This window comes from Rhinolophus sinicus, chromosome 2 (assembly GCF_057876585.1).
Source record: "Rhinolophus sinicus isolate RSI-liver-muscle chromosome 2, RSI-T2T, whole genome shotgun sequence".
Taxonomy (NCBI): domain Eukaryota; kingdom Metazoa; phylum Chordata; class Mammalia; order Chiroptera; family Rhinolophidae; genus Rhinolophus; species Rhinolophus sinicus.
In genome coordinates, this window is record NC_142502.1 from 2,008,734 (window position 1) to 2,028,916 (window position 20,183).

The 20,183-nt window shown below is 45.5% G+C and overlaps 1 protein-coding gene across 7 annotated transcripts in view; it reads right to left on the bottom strand.

Moving 5' to 3' along the window:
• Nucleotides 1-13,791, bottom strand: part of CEP43 (centrosomal protein 43) — a 30,707-nt gene extending 16,916 nt beyond the window's left edge. The window contains exons 1-7 of one of the 7 annotated variants that reach the window (XM_019712399.3): nucleotides 13,581-13,791; nucleotides 12,952-13,005; nucleotides 9,645-9,699; nucleotides 9,195-9,283; nucleotides 8,349-8,486; nucleotides 5,764-5,844; nucleotides 2,838-2,897 (exon numbers count right to left, since the gene is read on the bottom strand). In XM_019712399.3, coding sequence (XP_019567958.1) covers nucleotides 2,838-2,897; nucleotides 5,764-5,844; nucleotides 8,349-8,486; nucleotides 9,195-9,283; nucleotides 9,645-9,699; nucleotides 12,952-13,005; nucleotides 13,581-13,682 — 579 coding nt within the window. In that variant the 5' untranslated portion in view covers nucleotides 13,683-13,791. The remainder of the gene's footprint in view (nucleotides 1-2,837; nucleotides 2,898-5,763; nucleotides 5,845-8,348; nucleotides 8,487-9,194; nucleotides 9,284-9,644; nucleotides 9,700-12,951; nucleotides 13,006-13,580) is intronic. The other 6 variants (XM_019712402.3, XM_019712403.3, XM_019712401.3 and 3 more) reach the window with 6 other exon arrangements.
• Nucleotides 13,792-20,183: the final 6,392 nt, after the last annotated feature.

The following is a 20,183-nucleotide window of genomic DNA, read 5'->3' on the forward strand; positions in this document are numbered from 1 at the left end:
GTTTCTAGAGAAACTGCTGCTGTGCTGTGTGAACACCTGTGACCCCCGCAGATGCACAGGAGAGCTGGCTCCCGGGCTCCCAAGTCAGACATGGCGACACGCGCACAGCTGCCCTGTCCCCACCCAGCCTGCCGCTCAGGGCTGAGCGAGTAGTGCCAAGGTGTCGGTCTGTGTGTGAAGCAGCAGCTGGCACTGGTGGAGCCACCAGCCAGGCAGCAGCCAAGGGCAAAGGGCGGGGCCTGGGCTTGCTCCTCCTCCTCCGTGTGGATTCATTCATGGGGGGGGTGAGGGGGTGCAGGGGACAATACTTGGGTTATCTAGAAAACCCTGTGTGACTGCGAGACTAACCGCAAAAACACCCCCAGCATACACACAATGTAACCCCCATCACTGCCCTAATCAATCCAAAGCTCCTGAAAATAAGGAGCAATGGATTAAGAACTGTTCTCTTTTAAGAACTTGAAACAAAAAAATTCCTCAATATATACTAGTTTAAAACACCCGAAAACTGATTATAAGAAAGCTAACCATTCATGTTACATTTAATATGATGATTAAAAAATATCTTATTCTAAATGTTCAAAACAAAAAACCATCTAATATCTTATTCGGGTTTTCCAACTGAGTGTAAAAACCTAAGTTAGTGGAGCCTACCAAAAACAGCCTGCTGTATTTTGATGTCTTTTTTGTTTGTTTGTTTTCAGACAACTAGCACAATGGTAGGACATGGTTTACAGTGAAATATGATACTTTGGAAGTAAGTGTTAACATATATTTAACAATGTTAACTCATTAAAGAAATACCCTCCCTTCCAGCATCTATCCACCTTGTATTCCAATTCTTCTATCTATCCATAACTCTCATAATAACCAAGCCAGAAATGTAACTTATTTTTACCCACGTTAACTTAATAAATTAGCTCAGAAACTTTAGATTTTGCTTTGCGTATTGACAGGTGCATGGTAGGTAATTACCAGTTTTACATACACATGAATGACTTTAAAAGTTCATTTGTGATATGAATATAACTTCTCTGAAAACAGCCAAGGGCCTCAGAACAAGCCATTAACACATGTGCCTTCTGCCTACAACAGCAGCCACCAGACAGACGAGCAACACGGCCTGCTGGGTGCGCTGGGCCCGTCCGCTGGTCCAGTCTGGTCACGCACTGAAGGCCTGCTTCATGGACCAGCAAGGCCACCACTTAGGGCTTTGCCCAGCTGAGCAATGGCTCCCCCTGGAGTCCTGCTGTGTCCGACCTCAAGCTCCAAGGGCAGCTTGGTATTTGGCTTATTAACTTGTTAAGATGTTAGGACATTAAGGATACTGGGGACCTACTACATGCACGAGGCAAAGCAGAAAGGCAGAGGCATGAAGAGCTAAGGGCTCATCTCTCAGTGCTGGGTACAACAGACTCCTTATAAGGCAATTCAGAAACCAGATCAGGAAGTAGAGAGAAGCAGCTTTCCAAGTGATGGAGGAAGTACCCTGGGCTCAGGAATAAATGATGGTCAATAAAAGGGGCCGACAAACAGCCTCCCACTGCAGGCAGGGGCTGCACTTCAGTGCCCCCAGTGCAGGGGAGCAGTGGAGGCTGTGCCCGTCCCAGAGTGAAGGTCACGGCTGGGCCTCACACAGTACAAATGCGTCTCTGTGTGCTCTGGGCCTAGGGAGCAATTTCTCCAGAAGGTTTTAACTTCTTTAAAACCCACGGCACCAGGAAGATTACAAAAATTTAATATGATGAAATATACTCATTTTTCTTAGAAGTCCAGGAAACAGATTAAAAGCATGTATAGAAAACATGCTGTTTTATATTTTAAATTCTCTTCCTCCTGCCTTGGCTCTCCAATAAGGCTGTCAAGTGCGTGAGCGAGGGCCTCTGAAGGGTCTTGCCCAGAGCATCGTGTTAAGGTGACTTTCACGAGGGCAGCGCAAATGCTCACTAAATAACATCACAACATCTTCTCATGCAGCAACGCAGAAAAAATAGTGCGAACAAAATACAATAGGAATTTCCCACTGAAACCAACAGAACTAAAGCCAGCAAACACAACAAACACAATTTTTAACAACCCTTTCATTTGGAGGTCCTCAATAATCTACACATAAAACCAAGGTTTGAACAGGACTAATCAATCTCACAGAATTCAGTTACATAACTCTCTGATTCTAATTGTTAAGAACTGGATAGCAACACTCTAAGGCCTCCAATATGTACATTTTAAAGGTCACTAATTGACTGGCTCAGTTAACTTCTGTCATTTTTGGGGACGAAACAGAAGCAGCCAAGCCACCGACAATGGCGGGGCCCCACTACCAGAGGCAGCTAATCAATGTGGTTTCATAAGCTGCTGATCACGAAGACGTCTGCAAGGAAACTAAGTTTAGCCTTTACTTTATTGACTGGAACTTATCCAAAAAGTAATAGGATGCTCTATTTACCTCAGATAAAAGTCATAATTAAGAATATACACATGACGATCCATTAAAAAAATAAACATTTACAACTTCTTTTATTGCCAAAAAGCAAGGAATTCGCAAAATAAAACTAGGAGCGTAGTTTTCAACTACAACAGTATGATTTTCACCCAGGTAAAAACTGGAAGTCAGGTCACTTGTAGTTAGTTCTACGCCACCCCACCGCCGTCACGTTCTGACTAGAGACAGAGTGCCGTCTGCAAAGCAAACTGACCCCAGGCCCACGGAGCCCAGGCCCACGGAGCCCAGGCCCACGGAGCCCGGGCCCACGGAGCCCAGGCCCACCGGAGGCGGCACTAGCAGAGCCCGGCCTGCCCGGCTCGGGCGCTGCGCCCTCTGCCCTCACGCGTGTTACCTTGGCACCAGACTTCTGCCCGCTTGTCTTCTTCTTACCTTGTCCTGTATACCTTGGTATCTGAGCATGAGAATAAAATGACATTTTACCACAAAGTACAAATATTTTAAAATAAACTAATTCATAACCAAACTAAAAGATTCCTATTAGAAAATTTCTTAAACATGGAAAAATCGAATTAACATGTTCCTTTTTTAAACCCCCTTTTTTGGTCTTTTTCTAACTCTCTTCCTGCAGTGGTTTCAGCTTCCGTCGATTCCTGTCCAGCAGGTACCTGCCCCAGTGTAGCCCCTGGCCTGCCCAGCACACCCGGTGCCAGCGCCGTGGAGAAGCACGCAGCACACTCCATCCAGCCGCAGTCCCGAGCGGCGGCCTTGAACAAGCCCCGGCTTTGCCGACCTCCGTCAGGAGTGCACCAGGCGGGCTCCCCAAGTTCGGGCTGGACCCTGGGCTGGGCCACAGCTCCCTGGAGTCCCCAGCGCTCCCAGTCTGAGGAGTGAGGAGGCACCCTAAGAAGTATTCGAAGGCCACTGAGAGAAAGAAGGCAGCTGGCAAGAAAAGGGTGAGCAAAGTACCGGAATCCCAAATCCAGATCCTTTAAGACTGGAGGGGAATTGCATTTTAGCTGCCCCAAAAAAAGCCCTGTCCTAAAACAGATCCACCCCAGCCCCAGCAGAGAGCTCCAGTGTCTCAGAAGCGACCCCTGCCACCACAGGCCTAGGACACTAACTGAGAACCACAGAAGGCAGGAGTGTGGCCGCATCTGCAGGACACATCACTGTTCTCTAAACCAACCTGAAAAATCACCACCAATTCCTGTGACTATTTAGAGCAGGGGTGTCCAAACTGCGGCCTGCGATCCATTTTTTATTGGCCCGCAGCAAATTCCAAAAATATATTTAGTTTATTTAAATAAACCACGTGAGGCAATACGTACTTCACCTTGAGTGAGTGGCCCGGCTGTTTGTGTATTTTACCGCATATGGCCCTTGGTGAAAAATGTTGAAAAAAGTTAGGACACCCCTGGTTTAGAGCAACATTTCCTAACTTGACTTAAAACATAAGATTCTCATCATAATTCTTAAATCTTAAAAAAAAACCAAACAAACAAAAAAAAACTTAAAGAGAATCCTCTTATATGTAAAACACACATTAATACTTTGTCTTGAAGACACACAACTTATGGAAGGTTAGTATTGCTAATTTGCTTTAAAAAACTAATTTGCTAAAAAGAAAACTTCCAAAAGTTCATGATAACTATTTTGGACTATGTGTTCATCTTAACCCCTCTGAAGCTAGTTACTGTCACAGAAAGCACAGCTTTCTTACAAAGGCTCTATACCTGGCAGTCCACTGAAAGGACTTCACATTTTCTCAGGACTGCATTCTCTGTTACCGTGGTTACGGCCTCCCACAGCATCAACGGGACAAGCCTTCAAAGACCGACCTTCCCTACGGAACAGGCTAACCAGATCTCCGAGAAAAGGAACTACTACCGTGTTTCCCCGAAAATAAGACCTAGCCGGACAATCAGCTCTAATGCATCTTTTGAAGCAAAAATTAATATAAGACCGGTCTTATTTTACTATAACATAAGACCACATCTTATCTAACCATAAGACCAAGTCTTATATTAATTTTTGCTCCAAAAGACACATTAGAGCTGATTATCCGGTTAGGTCTTATTTTCGGGGAAACATGGTATCAACAGCATGATGGTCTCTCTCTTTGATTAGAAATAAAGCATAGAATTCCTTTCACTTCTAAATTTAAAAGATAAAAAGAAGCAACATCACCAAAGAGCCAGCAACAAACGGGAACCACTCACCAGTGTTCTGTGCCCAGGCACCGAGGAAAAAGAAATCTAGCAGAATAATGACTACCCTCTCCCAGATCACCTGATTTTAAGGACACGATGTATATCTACGAGGAACCTTTGGGATGTACTCCAGGGCACCAGTCCACTGCTGGGGGGTGGAACCCAGAGGACCACCCAGAGCCCACACTCGGCTGCAACCACACCCTTTGCTGACACAGGCTGGCTCTATCAACGCACTGTCTACTCCAACGGGACAGCAGCTTCCCGGCAATCATCTTTCTATCCACTCCTGCTAGCAGCACAAACACCCTTGACTTGAAATTCAAGAGCCCACTCAACTTATTTCTCCATTATATACCAAGTCCCTGGAATGAGACGGCCTTCACTTTAACAAGCCTCACAAATGCCAGGGGGGCCAAAGAAATGTGTACAAGTGACACTTTGGTCAGCGCTGCTCAAGCAGGAGTTCGCTGTAATCAGAAGCGTCTGGACGCCGATGGGAACCACTCTGAGCACCTCTTGTCATTGCAGAAGTCAAACGTGACTTATATTCATCTTTTGTTACCGGTATATATCAAGTATTACAATTTTAATAGTTTTCCTTTCTTAAAATGTGTATGCATTTTTTGGGGCCCCTCTGTATAACCAGAGCACACAGCTTTTCTTGTAAATCCTCAAAATGACTCATTCATATAAAAAAATCCATCATGATTTACAATTCCAAGCCTGGTCACCCATCTACATATTCAACACAAAGGTTTTATATTCTAGAACCTAATATTCTCAAGCTAGGAATTTTGTAAATGAAAACTAAGTAAACCTCTTTGTTCAATGAAGGAAAAAAATGTTCAAAGTACCAAATTAGCCCAACTACTGTACAACTGTTATTTAATAGCATATTCCTATGACACAAAATTCAAAAACTACCAACAAAGCAAAATAATTAATCTTTTAAAATATATACTTCATCAAAGGGGAAAAAGCACTTTCAAGAAACTAAACAGCACTTGTGTTGCCAAACAACACAACCTGTAAGAAGTAAGACCAGAGGGAGCAGACCAGCCCCCGAGGGTCTCAGTGCAGGGTCACCTTGGGTGGCCAACTCACCTTGCTGGGTGCTGTGTGTGTACTTGGTTTTCCTTCGGGTGACTTCGGTGGAGAATGTACATCAGACAGATCTAGTACACCCTAAAATAGCCACAGTTTAAAATTAAAACATATTTTAAAATAAACATAAATATACTATTAACAATTATATCTCAACAGAATTTCAGCTTATAAAACCACTATACATATTGGTACGTTTATTTCTTCCTGATTAATGTAAACACACTTCAATTTTCCCCTAATTTTAATTAAAAACCACAACAAAATAAAATGCAATTAGATCCCAACTACCTACATTGTCACTTCATCAGTCAGCATTTAAATATGCCCCCAGCTTCCTTTCCAGCAGGAAGCCCTTGCCCCAGGTCCTGGGATTCTTGGGTAGCTGGTCTTCCTCCTACATCGTTTAGTCTCAAGAAGGCATAACAAACAGCCAGCCTCTCGTGCAACGTGCTCTCCTCATATGGCACAACTTGCCTTCCTCCTTCACACCCATCACTTCCTTTTCATTTCTTAGAGCACAGGTTCCGGTCCAGCTGCCTCTGTGCCCAACTTCACAGAGCTAACTGGGTACTAAAGAATACTCTAGCAAGTGGACGGGCAACTCCTTGGGCTGAAACCAAGGAGTCTGCGGAAGAGAGAAGTGTGGAAGAACGAGTGCTGGGGGGTCTTCTGTCTCCTATGGCTTCCACTATTGTCACAAGTAAAGAGAATCAAGTCCTGTTTTTCACACGGGACTCCAGTGGCTGGAGGGTCAAGCAGGTGGGTATGTCACGTGAGGAGTATGAGGCTCTGGTCTTAAGCTGGGGTGAGGATTGAGCTGGCCTTGGGGACCCATCCGACAGTAATGGTGCAGTTAGGAACAGTAAGGAGGATGGCCAGCCTGTATGGTCACCATATGCCACGCACTGCTCCCAGGCCGTCCCTGCGCTGAGCCCTTCAGCCCTCCCACTACAACCGCAAACGCTGATACTTCTCTTAGCTCTATCCCACAGGTGAGGGACCTAAGGGACAGGAAGCTTAAGTGACTTCGGATGGCCATGCACAGGACGTGGCAGAGCTGGGAGGTGAACCTAAGCAGTCTGGCCCCAGAGTCCAAGCTGTTACTGGGAGACTGACAAAGGGAAAGCATACAGGCAGAAAATGTGAGCAACCCAGGGGTGAACCCAAGAGCAAGTAGGAAAGGAAACAAAAGGTTGGTAAAGAGACAGAGGTCAGGGCCACAGAAGTCAGATGTCGCCACCAGCTGCAGACTGCTGGCTCAGGGGAGAGCAGGTACCAAACTGTTCTTTACATTTCTGGATCTTTTATTCACTACCGTCTAGCACAATGCCCGTCACATAATGAGCACACACAAAAACTCGTCATATAATTACGCAGGAATGAAACGGAAACGCACGGGCTGTGGTGACCACCTGTGCCCTGGACAGGTTGGCGGGCTGGCTGGCGACGCCCACTGCCAGGTGTGGTCCTGCTTCCCGCCCTCTCATCAGCTTCCACGTCCTTCCAGGAACACCCTCCCCAGTGCTCACACCGAAGCTGAGTTTAACAAACTTTCAACATGAAACCACCACTGCCCTCTTTTAACTAAAACTAACTACTCAGGATGCTGAGAACTAATCATTATTCTACGCTACTTCCTCTACAGCCATAGACCATTGTTTAAATGCCCATTTTCTTATGAAAGCATCTTACCTGGAATAGCTCTCCACTCCTCTAGTACACGTTTAATTAAAAGAATCTATTTATGATGCCTCAGATGCAACGAGTACTCAGTCAAGTTTACTGATTTCCAAAAATTCTACCAGAAAACATACTCTGAGCCACTCCAAATGGAATGAATGGCAGCCATAACCCTGCACATTCTTACCTGTAAACTTGTGACTAAAAGCACACACTTAACCAGGTATCTGGACCAGGTAGGGTGCTGTCTACGTCGAGAATCGTATCTTTACATAAAGCAATGTATGTAAATACAAATCAGACCATTAATCTCATTAGCAGTACTGCTAAAAGGAAAGGATACGAGTAAGAAAGGTAACGGCTAATCCAAAAAACAGAAATTTAACAATGTTTAGAAACTCAGCAAAATCAATAGCTTAAACAGTTTCAGGCGTAGTTTAAACAAGCCTTTCAGTTCAGACTTAGCTAATGAGCATGTACATAGCGCAGCCCTTTCCTGTTTGAGACAGTAACAAGGTTGGGCGCCATCCCATTCCACAGGCACCAACTCCTGTGTGGAAGCCTTACAACGCCCCCAGTCTGCTGTCCTGTCCCCCGCTCCCGTTCTCAGAGAAGGACCCGGGAGAGCAGCGCCAGCCGGCAGAGGAGCGGGGGTGGGTCCCCGACAGCCAGGCCCAACACTGCTGAGTGTCGATCCACAGAGCAGGCCAGCAGCATCCTGAGTGGCCACCTCCCTGATTTTCACTAAAATGTGCATCTGTACAATCTGAGTGTGCGTCAGTTTGTTTTTAAAGAACAGCCTTTTTTATTTAAACCTTGATTCACTACGTATGCACTAATCTGCATGGCTACACTAGGTAGCCAATAATTAAAGAGATAACAAAGGATAGGATTGTACTTACTTCCCCATTGGTTGGCCCTTTCTCTTTCTGTTGACAACGTCTGATCACTTCTAATAATAAGGGTCCACCCACAGTCCCTTCTGCTTCAATAATACCTAAATCTCGGGCTAAATTCTCTCGACCTTCAAGACCTTGAAACTAGGGAAGAAATAAGATGTAAAAATAAGCTACAAGTGCACAAAAATATAGCGAAATTATTTTCAGAGTTTAAAGAAAAATATTTCCAGAACTCAAAGACATCTCTAAACTCAGAGACCGTTTTCCTAGTGAATGAAATGTCCATTTTTATAAATTATATACACCTGGGGGCAGGGGGACTGAGTAATAGTGGCCATGGGAGCCACAAGTTCGCCCCTCCCTGAGGCTCACTCCCAAATACACACTCACTGAATGAAACAGTAGGCTCCAACACCCACACTGTTTAGTGGTATTTTTTTCTTTTCACAGGAAGCAGAGTTGCTCATGTGAGTGTTAAAAACACATTAAATACAACACCACTCATGAGCAAATTCCTACTTGAAATTCTGCATACAGGAAATGCAAGTCAATTTTTTTTTAATTATATATTTCTTTTACCAAGTCTCTACATTCAAAGTCTACATTAACAGGTACAGTCTAACTCTTAACAAATTAACTCTACAGCAACGCTTGTTTCAAGTTCATAAAGTAGGGACACTGGTGCCAGCTGACAGCTCAGATGGCTTTCAGGAAAAACCGCTAACTACAAAGAATAATCTTTATGTGAGACACTGTAAGTTGTCCAATTTTGTTAACGTTCAGCTTATAATGAACTCATTTGTATCAAAGTCTTCAAAAGCAGGTGTAAGTAAAAGGCATCATTCTTACTGTGCTAGTTTCAGGTTGGAACACAGCCAAGGTGAAGTCAAGATTAAAAAACTGAAGAAATTCTGCAACTAGACTCGCCACCAGCCGGCCTGCGAAGGGCGAGAGGGAGAGAGATGGTGAGCAAGTCTGAGCCCTGGGGCTTCTGGGGCTTCTTCACTAACGCTGTCAAAAGGGATAAACTAAATTAATGGGAGAAAAGAGGCTTCTCAATATAAACGGACTTGAGTGTTCTGCTTCTTACAGTAAAACTGGTTTCATCCAACAGTTTCCCATGACCAATAAAATTTATAACAACTTATTAGTTGTCCAATAAAATATGATTTTAAAGTAAGGACTTAGAAGAATCAGACTTCAAACAATAACCTGAAATTCCTGATTTCTCCCAAATAGAGTCAAGATTTGAAAATTCAGAGACAGACAAAATAAACAAGAACAAGCTAAACATCTTACCATCTTTCGTATTTAAAAATTTTTCCAGGCTTTCATTGACTAAAGGCGTTTTGTTCTGTTAAAAAATGAAAGACTGTAAGTGTCATGTGATTACCCTAAGAACAACTACAAAATGTGGATTAAAGTTTAATTTTTTTAGCAAAGATATAAGTAAAATATTGTCATTCATAAAATTATGGCTAACCCCATTCCACAACTGATTACTAAAAGAACTGTTTTGTGCTATTTAATAATATCTCAAAGTTAATAAAAGAAAGCCACATATAGATTTGTGCTTATTTTTAATTTTTAAATGTTTTATAAATTGATTAAACTGCTTTAGAAGCTAGATCTTCAAATACTCATGTGAAATGACCTCAACTTTACTTAAAAAAAACTGATTATTGTTTCAAATATATGAAGTTTGCTATTTTGTCATCTTCGACATGTACCATTTGTGGCATACTTATTATGAACAAGACTTTAATTATACACTCACAATTCCCAGTCCATCAGTAGGATGTGAGATGACTTTACGTAGTGCACAGGTCAACTGATTTTTGTCATTAGACAATTATTTGAGTAAAGAAAAAAACGCTCTGAGCACAGCAAAGCTTCTTTAAGCAGACCACATGAATTACAGGCACAGCAGCAGTCTTACGCGGGTTGCCTGCCGTAACATGGCGCCAGCACTCTGGACAGCGATCTGGTGGAGTTTTTACAAAGTTAAACATGCCCCTGCCAAATGCTCTACCGCTAGGTATTCTCTCAAGAGCAAAGAGAGCACAGACCCAAGCAACAAACATGTACCTGAATGTTCACAGCAGCCGTATAAGAGTTGAAAACTGGAAACAACCCAAATGTCCCTCAACAATTTGTGAATGACTAGGTAAATTATCGTAGATTCATACAATGGAATAACAGGAATCAAATGGGATGAACTACCCATGCAAATGACAATGTGAGTGAATCTCAAATGCATCATGCTGAATGAAAGCAGCCAGACAAAAACAAAAAGAAAGAATGTACGGATTGTGTGATTCCATTTGCATAGCTGTGAGAAACACTGGGTGCCAGAGTTAGAGGTGAGGATGGAGGTATTGCAAAGGGGCTGGAAGAAATTTTTGCCGGTCATGGATATGTTCACTATCTCGACTGTGTCTTTTTTGCGTAAGTATGTTATAATGTATCAAATTGTACATTTTAAGCATGCTGAGTTTACTGTAGGTCAAGTATACTTCAATAAAGTTTTAAGAAAACCCAAAAAGGATGAGGGGAAAGATCACAAAGGTCCTCAGTAGGCTGGTCCAGGAAATTTGAAGACATTGGGTCAACTGAAATATTTGAAGAAAACGGAGGAGCAAAATCAAACGTGTGTTACGACTAGCCAATCTAGGAGCGACGTGGAAAGGACGTCAGGACTACCAATGAAGGAGAGTAGGCAGAGGTCAAGTGATTTGGAAAGAATAACTAAGCGCAGGCCAGGGGGTCAGCAGGGTACCTCCTCAAACACCTCAGCTACAGAACTGACAGACATGTGGAAAGAGCAAGGGCCCTAGGATTTCCAACTTGGATAAGTGACGGTCCCCGTAGACAAACAGTGTGACCTACAGTCTGCAGCTCAGGAGGGTGATATGGATCAGAGATACAGGGCTGAGTTACTGGTGTGGTCAAGGTCACCCAGGCAGAGAACCCAGACGGGGACCGTGGGATACTGCACCAAGAATTTAAGTGCGGTGTACAGGAAAAGGTCATGCTGCAAAAACCAAGGAATGCACAAAGGAAAAAGGAAAAAGAAACAGAAGACAAAAAGTCCCAAAATTCAAAGGAGATTTTCAGGAAGGAAGAAGGAATTAAGAATGTCAAATGCCACAAAGAGCCACTAAGATAGGTAAGAACATATACTTACTTAGGATTCTTCTTGACAGCAGCAAAAGAAAGTACTAAGGTGTAGCAGTGATGGATTTAAGACGTTAATGGATTAAAGGGTGCCTGGAATATAAATCGTGTAAGACATACACATTCTTTCAAAACTTGACAGTGGGGGGAAACAGTGGTATTAAAAGCAGAACATGAGACAAGGGCAACAGCTTTCTCCTTGAGATATAAACTTGTTTTCACGCTCAAGAGAAGAGCCAACAAAGAGGGAGGAGCCGAGAGGACCAGCACGGCAAACCCAGAGAAGGTGATGATTCTTGGTGAAGAGAGAGCCTCCGACAGCAAGCAGGAAGGAAAGAAGTGCAGTGTGCAGAGGCAGGGAAGCTGGAGGACACACACAGTGAGGGCCTGACGCCGAGGCTTCTGTTTCCCTGCAAGGGAAAGACAAGACCTGCTGTCAAGATGAAGGGGGTCGGGCGGGAGGCTACGCTGAGGCTGAAGCGGGAGCTGCTATGCAGACAGCAGAGGCCTGGGCCTGTCAGGGCCTTGCTCAGGCTGCAGCCTCCGTTCAGTGACACCAGCAATCCCCAGGCTTGGGTGACAAACAGGAAGGCAGTTAATTTGCTGAATTAAATGACCAACAAGATCTTTTTTCCAGACCAAGTATAGCTGGAAGGCAAGGCAGTCAGGCTTCTGGAGATCTGGACCATGGGTCCAGACTAGTCAGGGCCGAACGGCAGCCAAGAGCAGACTGATGCCTGGATGAACAGCCAAGAGCCAAGAGCTGAAGAGCTTCGGGAGGTTAGAGAGGCGCAGGCATCTGGGTCTGAAGAAGTGACAGGAGAGGAGGCTGATTTGTCACAGAACAAGCTGAAGACCTTGATTATGGAGTGACTACGCGGACAAGGATGCAGGCTCTTCACTCAGGGTGGTGCTGAGACTTGGAGTCGGGAGAAAACACTAAACACACTTAACTACAGAGAGGAGGTGGGACTTGTGACGGTAGGAAAGACGACGTGATTTTACAATAACTAGGTGGTCTGAGAGTTTGGGGAAAACTGGCACACTGTATCCCCCCACCTGGTGGGGGTTCACAACGCACAGTAACGGTCCTGAGGGATCCTGCAGTCAACTCTGCGAACAGAACCATTCCTCCCACCAGCTCCCATGACCTTGTGTTTCACTGTCCCCCACACAAGAGGACCTATGACACCTAAGATTAACACTGGCCTCAGGAGTCCTGTGGCACCTTAGCTTTCCTCAGATGGCCCCAAACTTCTGAAATATACACAAAAGGGTTAATGTTGACTCTATTGCAAAGAAATGCAATCCTTAACAGTTCAAAACGATCCCTGCTTGCACACTACCACATGTCGTGTTTTACAACGGTTTTTAAGCAGAAACTAAACATAAACGAATACAGTCATATTAAAATCTGTAGATTTCGTACCTCCACTTTTTCTTGCTCCTCTAGTGCCAAAAACACAGCTGCTCGGAGTTCAGCCTTTAAAAAGGGGGGCAATGGAACAGAAACTGCTTCAAGAGGACGTCAGGTTCCCCCGGCACCGTCCCCCCGTCTGAAGCCCAAAGCGCGCCCGGGCAGGACAGTGCTTGGGGGGCAGGTGCAAGGCGGCCGGAAACGCCTCCCGCGGCGCTGGACAGTCCCAGCTCCGCTCCCCCGGCATTTCCCAGCTTCCACCCTCCGGTTGGCGCAGCGCACCGGCCCCGACGAGGTCCGAGCGGGACACGCCGAGCAACGCCGCGCCGGCCGGCCGCCCGCCAGGTGCAGCGAAGCGGAGGGCACCCCCCCCCCGCCCGGGACGGCGGCGCCTCAACCGCCCGCAAGCCGGTGGCGGCCTCCCGTCCAGCAGGCGCCGCGCGGCCCGCGGTCTCCCCGCCCGGGAGTGACCCCCGACCCCCGAGATGGCCGGCCGCCGCCCGCGGGCCCGGGCCCTGCCCCGAGGCCAGCCTGACGCTCCCCGCGTCCCTCTGTGACGCCGACCGTCCACACCGGCTCCACGGCCCGCAGGCGCGGCCGGCCCCTCCGCCAGGCCCCGGCCGGCCGGCCTCCCGCCCCACCTTGATGCGATTCAGGACCCCGCTGTTCTCCAGCGTCTGCACCAGCAGGTCCCGCAGCTCGGTGTCCTCCTCCGCCACCACCGCCGCCGCCGTCGCCGCCATCTTGCTTCTCCAAGACAACCGGCCAAGCCGCGCCAACGGCCAACGGCCGCCGCAGATTCCTCGCGGCAACGCGGCGAGGCCACGCCCCGGCGCCGGTGCGCAGCCCCTCACGCCAGGGGCGGGGCCTCGGAGCGCAGCCGACGCGGGGGCGGGGCCGGGGCGGGACCTCGAGTCAACGGGGGCGGGGCCTCGAGTCAACGGAGGCGGGAGGTTTGACCGCGGAGGCGCCCCCACGGCCTCGTGACGCGGGTAGGTAGGAAAGGCGGGGTCTTAGGGATAAGGGGCGTGGTCTCGGTGCCTGCGGTGGGGGTCTGGGGTGATGCTTAAAATTTTTAATAATTGAAGGAAAACATACTATTACACTTAAAGAATATCCCAAATAAGCCTTAAATTAAGAAGGAAGAAATGGGAAGTGCATCACTGGTTGGCTTTGGGAGTTAAGACAGCTATTAACTTATTAATTTTCATATCTCACCAAAATTGATGGATTTAAGGTTAAAACGATGAAAAAAGTGCCCTTAAATGTGATACTAATTATGTGCTTCACATTTAGCTTGTTCTTGTTTTTACCAATTTGGTCTCCATATTTTATGTTAGAACATTATAAAGAAGGAACAACTGCACAGTTGACGATTTTATGTTATTGAATTCACTTCCTTATCCCAGCTATTCTATATGATGCTCTTTTTTCACAGCTTTGTTGAGAAATAATTCACATATATGTTCATCCATTTAAAGTGTACAATGATTTTAGTATAGTTACGGAAATATGTAGCATCATCACATTGTAATTGTAGGATATTTTGGTGCCCCTAAAAGTACCCCATACTCACCAGCATTCACTCTGCACCCCACTCCGCAGCCCTAGGCAAACATGAATCTACTTTAGGTCTCTGTAATTTTGCCTATCTGGTCAATCTCTATACACGGAATCATATAACGTGGTCTTTTGTGACTGGCTTCTCTCAGGTCGCCTAATGTATTCAAGGTTCATCCATGTTGTAGCCTGTGTCCCTACTGCATTTCCTACCAACGATTAATGTTTTACTACCAATATCGGGTAATAGTCCATTGGATGGATGGACGCCTGTAGGGACAGAGTCCCAGAGAGCAGTTTCCAGGCTCTCGACCTCACGTGGAAAGGTGCTGGCTCGGGTAGTAGAGGCCATCAGCTGTGATCAGATGGCCATCAGCTGTAACCAGTTAGCCATTAGACACTAATATAACTGCCGTGGCTACGCTGGCAAGTGCGGATTGAAGCTAGCAAGTGTGGTTACCAAGCGCGGATGGCGGATTGTGGATTGTGTAGATCCTACTTCCTGTGTCTCGCCCAGCTGCCAGTGAGAATGGGGTGCAGGAAAACCCCTCGTTGGGGTACTGGCGGATGTTTGCTTTTGTGTCTCGACCAGCTGCCATCGAGAATATACTGGTATGACCCCTATCTATGGCTCTGTTGTTGTTCCTTTTTGGCCTCACCATATTGTCTGTCCACCTGCCAAGAGCGGGACCAGAGACCCTGTATTACAACGCCATTTGTTTATTCATCAGTTTATGGATATTTGCCTTGTTTCCTAGTTTGGGCTGTCAAGAACAATGCTGCTATGAACACTCGTATACACGTTTTTGTGTGAACATATACTTATTCAGCATATTTCAGATTGACACCTAAAATTAAAGACAACTTGCCTTTAAAAAAAAAAAAAAAAAAAAGAGGAAGGGCCTGGACTTATGCTACAGCGATGGTGCAGAGAAGAGAATGGATCTGAGCTACAAATGTGCTACAGGGACCAACTCTGCAACCAGACTCTGACAGTAAGCGCAGGAGGCCAGAGAAGGGGAAATGCCTTTGACTTCCCAGTCACACATTTTTGGCCTAGACAGTCCCTGTGTCTTTAACAGTCAAACATAGAAAAGGTGTACTGAACCACGGTGGTAGCCTTTCAGGGTGAACTTAGGAATATCCATGCTTTCTCTCTTGAGGTCAGCCATCCCGTGTGTGTCAGGGTCGGGATAGTTTACAGAGAGGTGGAGAATGATTGAGGTGCTCAATGGCCTGTGTGTTTCCATAAATGTTTTATAGTTTGTGCAAAAGCCAGCAGCATGCTGGGGAAGGAGAAGAAGCCTGCGTCTCTCCCATGGGAATAGTCATCACACTTCACTGAAATTGCTTAGCTCATCATTTGAGCAAGGACTTGACACCAGGTTTTGTGTAGTGGTTACAGAAGGACATTGTGAGCCCCACCACACAGGTTCAAATTCACTTCTGGTTGTGTTGACTGTAGCAAGTTCCTTAATCTCTCTGTGCCCCAGTTTCCCATTTGTAAATGGGGTAAAAATCTCCCTGTGCAGGTGGTTAGAATGATTGCTATATGTAGGTAGAACTGAATGTCTGAGCACAGAAAGTACAATAAGTATTAACTGTGAGTAGTTGTTTTGTATATACAACCTGGTTTCATTCTCTCCATGATGCTTCTTTTTTGAGTTACTTGTTATTTTGTTGCAACTAATGCTCAGAAAAGTTAGGTAGCTTATCCACAGTCACACAGCTGGCAGCTAAGATTAACCACCAAGTCTATTCAGTTCCCAATACATACTCTTTCCACCGTATGTTTTCCTCCCAATATTTATAGAATGTAATTCAATTAAACGAGAGAGGAAAGGTGATTCTACCTTCCCAAAGACACATTCATTGCCACCAGGGGACAGTGTGCACCAGGACAAATGGCAGGGCCTCCTTCTTCATTGTCTTTCGTTAACTGCTGAAAGGGGTGACGTGGAAGTGGACAGCTAGGGCCATCAGTTAATGGACTCTCCATTTAATTGACGTCCTTACACGAGCTGTTCTTCAATGCTGAGAAGACTAGGAAAGCACTTGCGTTCTCCTGCTCTGCTTCCCTGCGGTCTTATTTATTTAGCCTCACAATGCCAGCCTTCTCTGTGAATTTAACCAGCCTGTTGCTGAGTGTACACATAACCAATTGTTACGGAAGACATAGCTATCCACTCAAACCTTGGAAACGCACCTTCTCAGTGTTTCAGAAGCTGTGTACTACTCACACTTGAAGAATCGGGGTTTTCAAAAATGACTTTGACTAGCTGTTACTATATTTTGAATCACTGTTTTAACCCATTACTTAAATGTCTTTAACATTCAAGCTCAGAATTTGGCCAGTGCATGAAAGCTAAGATAAATTAATTAAAACCATTAGATACCAGTCTTATTTTAATTCCAAAATGGGTGCTTTAAAACCCTAGTTATAAGCTGAAAAATTCAGCCTTAAGTTGCTTAAATTATGTAAAATTGGTATAAATCATAAAGTACAGAGAACTTAAATTTTCCATTCTGTTTGTCAAGGAACTATCCTAAGAGCCACTCAAATGCTAACCAATAGAAAGGAAGCCTCTAAAAGGACAAAGAATGAAAAATTCAGAGACTTTATATTTGTATCTGGTTTCTCTTGCAAAACATTGCCTGTGAGATACAGACACGCACACACATACACACACGTATATGTATATATACACATCACGTGTGTGCTGATTGAAAATATCTTTTATTTTATTTTACTTTTTATACAAGTTTTAAAAATTAGTTTCAGGTGTACAAAACAATGCAATAGTTAGACATTTCACCCCTCACAAAGTGATAACCCCCCTCCCCCAATCTATTAACCCTCTGACACTGTATGTCTATTACAATTCCATTAACTCCATTCCCTGTGCTGTACTCCATACCCCATGACTAGATATATATATTATAGTTCATATACAGCACTATTCAGCTTCAGCTTCAGGTGTGCAGTGCAGTGGTCAGGCATCTATACCATGAAGTGGTCTCCCTAATAAGACGTGCCCATCTGACACCCTACAAAATCTTTACAACGTTACTGATTATATTCCCCAAACTATTTTTCATATCCCCGTGGCAATATTGTAGTTACCAATGTATGCTGTCTAATCCCTTCCCCTTCTCCCTCATCCCCACCCCCCTCCCTTCTAGCAACCATTAGTTTTTCCTCTATATCTGAGACTGTTTCTGTTTACTTTGCTCATTTATTCAGACCTTTAGATTCCACGTATAAGTGAGATCATATGGTATTTGTCTTTCTCTGTCTGACTTATTTCACTTAGCATAATGTTCTCTAGGTCCAGCCACATTGTTGCAAATGGTAAGATTTCATTCTTCTTTACAGTCAAGTAATATTCCATTGTATAAATGTACCACAGTTTCTTAATCCAATCGTCTACCGATAGACATTTCGGTTGTTTCCAAGTTTTGGCTATTGTGAATAGTGCTGCAATAAACATAGGGGTGCATATATTTTTTCAAATTACCATCTTGGATTTCTCTGGATACATACCTAAGAGTAGAATTGCTGGGTCATAAGGTTGTTCCATTTCCAGTTTTTTGAGATACCTCCATACTGATTTCCATAGTGGCTGCACCAATCTGCAATCCCACCAACAGTGCACAAGGGTCCCCTTTTCTCCACATCCTCGCCAGCACTTGTTGTTTGTTGATTTATTGATGATAGCCATTCTGACAGGAGTGAGGTGGTATCTCATTGTGGTTTTTATTTGCATTTCTCTAAAGATTAGTGAGGTTGAGCATTTTTTCATGTGTCTGTTTGCCATTTGTATGTCCTCTTTGGAGAAATGTCTCTTCATGTCCTCCGCCCATTTTTTAATTGGGTTGTTTGTTTTTTTGGAGTTTGCTGAATGAGTGTTTTATAAATTTTGGATATTAACCCCTTATCAGATGTATCATTGACAATTATCTTCTCCCACACAGTAGGCTGCTTTTTTGTTTTATTGATGGATTCCTTTGCTGTGAAAAACTTTTAAGTTTGATGTAATTCCATATATTTTTCTTTTACTTCCTTTGCCCAAGGGGATATAGCAGTAAAAATATTACTCAGAGTAATGTCTGCATATTTACTCCCTGTATTTTCTTGTAGGAGGAAAATATCTCTTCTATAGATGATGACACTAGAGTCATTCCAGTAATCTATTCACTCAACGCATATGTTTCCTACCCTATGCCTGGCATCTATTTGGGGGAAATAAGTACAAAAAGAAATTGGTTTTCCTAAAAGGAAACCCTTTCCTGAAAGGGTCTGTGATCTACTGAGACAAACACTTGTAAATGGTCCGTAAGCGACACACAAGTGCAGCAGTGTGGGACGTGTGACAGAGGAGGGCTGGGTGACTGCTGTGTGGACGTGGAAAGAGAGCGGCTACGCTGCCCCTGAGACACACCTGAGCTGGATCTTCAAGGGAAGGAGGGGTTTAGGGGCAGACAACACAAGGAAGCCTGTTCCAGGTGGGGAACGGAGAGGACCGTGCGGGCCTCCCGTGTCCGGGGCCCTTGAACAATAGCTGGACTCGGCCAACGCAGAGTTCGTACGGGCAGTGGGGAGAACAGGTTGAACGGGGGGGTGGTCATCATGAAGGAATGGCCGGGCTAAGAAGTCTGGAATGTACCCAACAGCCGACGACGGGACACTGAGAACTCTCGGAGGAGAAGTCATCCGGTTACATTCAGAAATGCACTCTGGTGGGAGTGGTCTGAGGATAACAGGGATTTGTTTTAACCTGGTGTGGTGAGCCAGGCAGACACAGAATGACTGTCATGGAGGATGAAGTGCATCCTCAGGGAGCCCTAGAAGCAGGAGGCAGGGCACGCCATGCCACACCATTCGTGCCACACGGGGAAGCACTGTAACGGTCAGGATGCAGGGGTGAGGGACATGTGGCCAAGAGCCTTTATTGCGATTCCATGGGCAGTTCCAGGCGAGACAGCGTGTCAGGGTGAGGATGGGGAGTTGGAATGATCCCGGCAGGCTCTGCGGCACGGGGGCGTCCCTGGTTGTCTGGTACCTGCCCTTGTGGATTTGAGCCGGAGGATGTGGTCTGAGTGTGAAAGCCATAGTGGAGGTGGTGGGGGTGGGGCTCTGGCTTGCTTGCTTTGCACATGAAAGGCTCTCTGTACGGTGAGGTTCCACTAGCTCTAGGAATTGTCTACCCTGGGAGGGCTAGTCCCTCCAGTCACCACTGCCCCAGCTGTCAAAGTATCCAAAACAAGAAGAAAAAAGACGTGGTTAATACAGGAGTGTGGGTGGATGTTGCGCGCGCCTGTAAAGCAGTCACCACGATTCAGTCTCTTCCTGAACGTCAAGGGGACATTAACCCCTCCGCAGGGCCCTACGTCCCTACGTGGTACTTGTGAGGTGAGTGGGGAACAAAGTCCCAGCACACAGGTTCAGATAGAGCGAGTCACACAGCTTTATTTGGGAGCCAGTGTCCCTCCAGAGGCCAATGCTCTGGTAAGCACAGAAGGTTATACAGAGTAGAATAGAATTTAATAACGAACCAAGTCCCAGAGTCGATCGGGATGGTGAAGGTCCTGGTCAGAGAGAGACGACTGGGCCCACGACGGGTCTGAGGTGAGCTGGTCTTGAGAGGAAGAACTACGGAGAGTCCTGGAGTATCGTGGCTTGC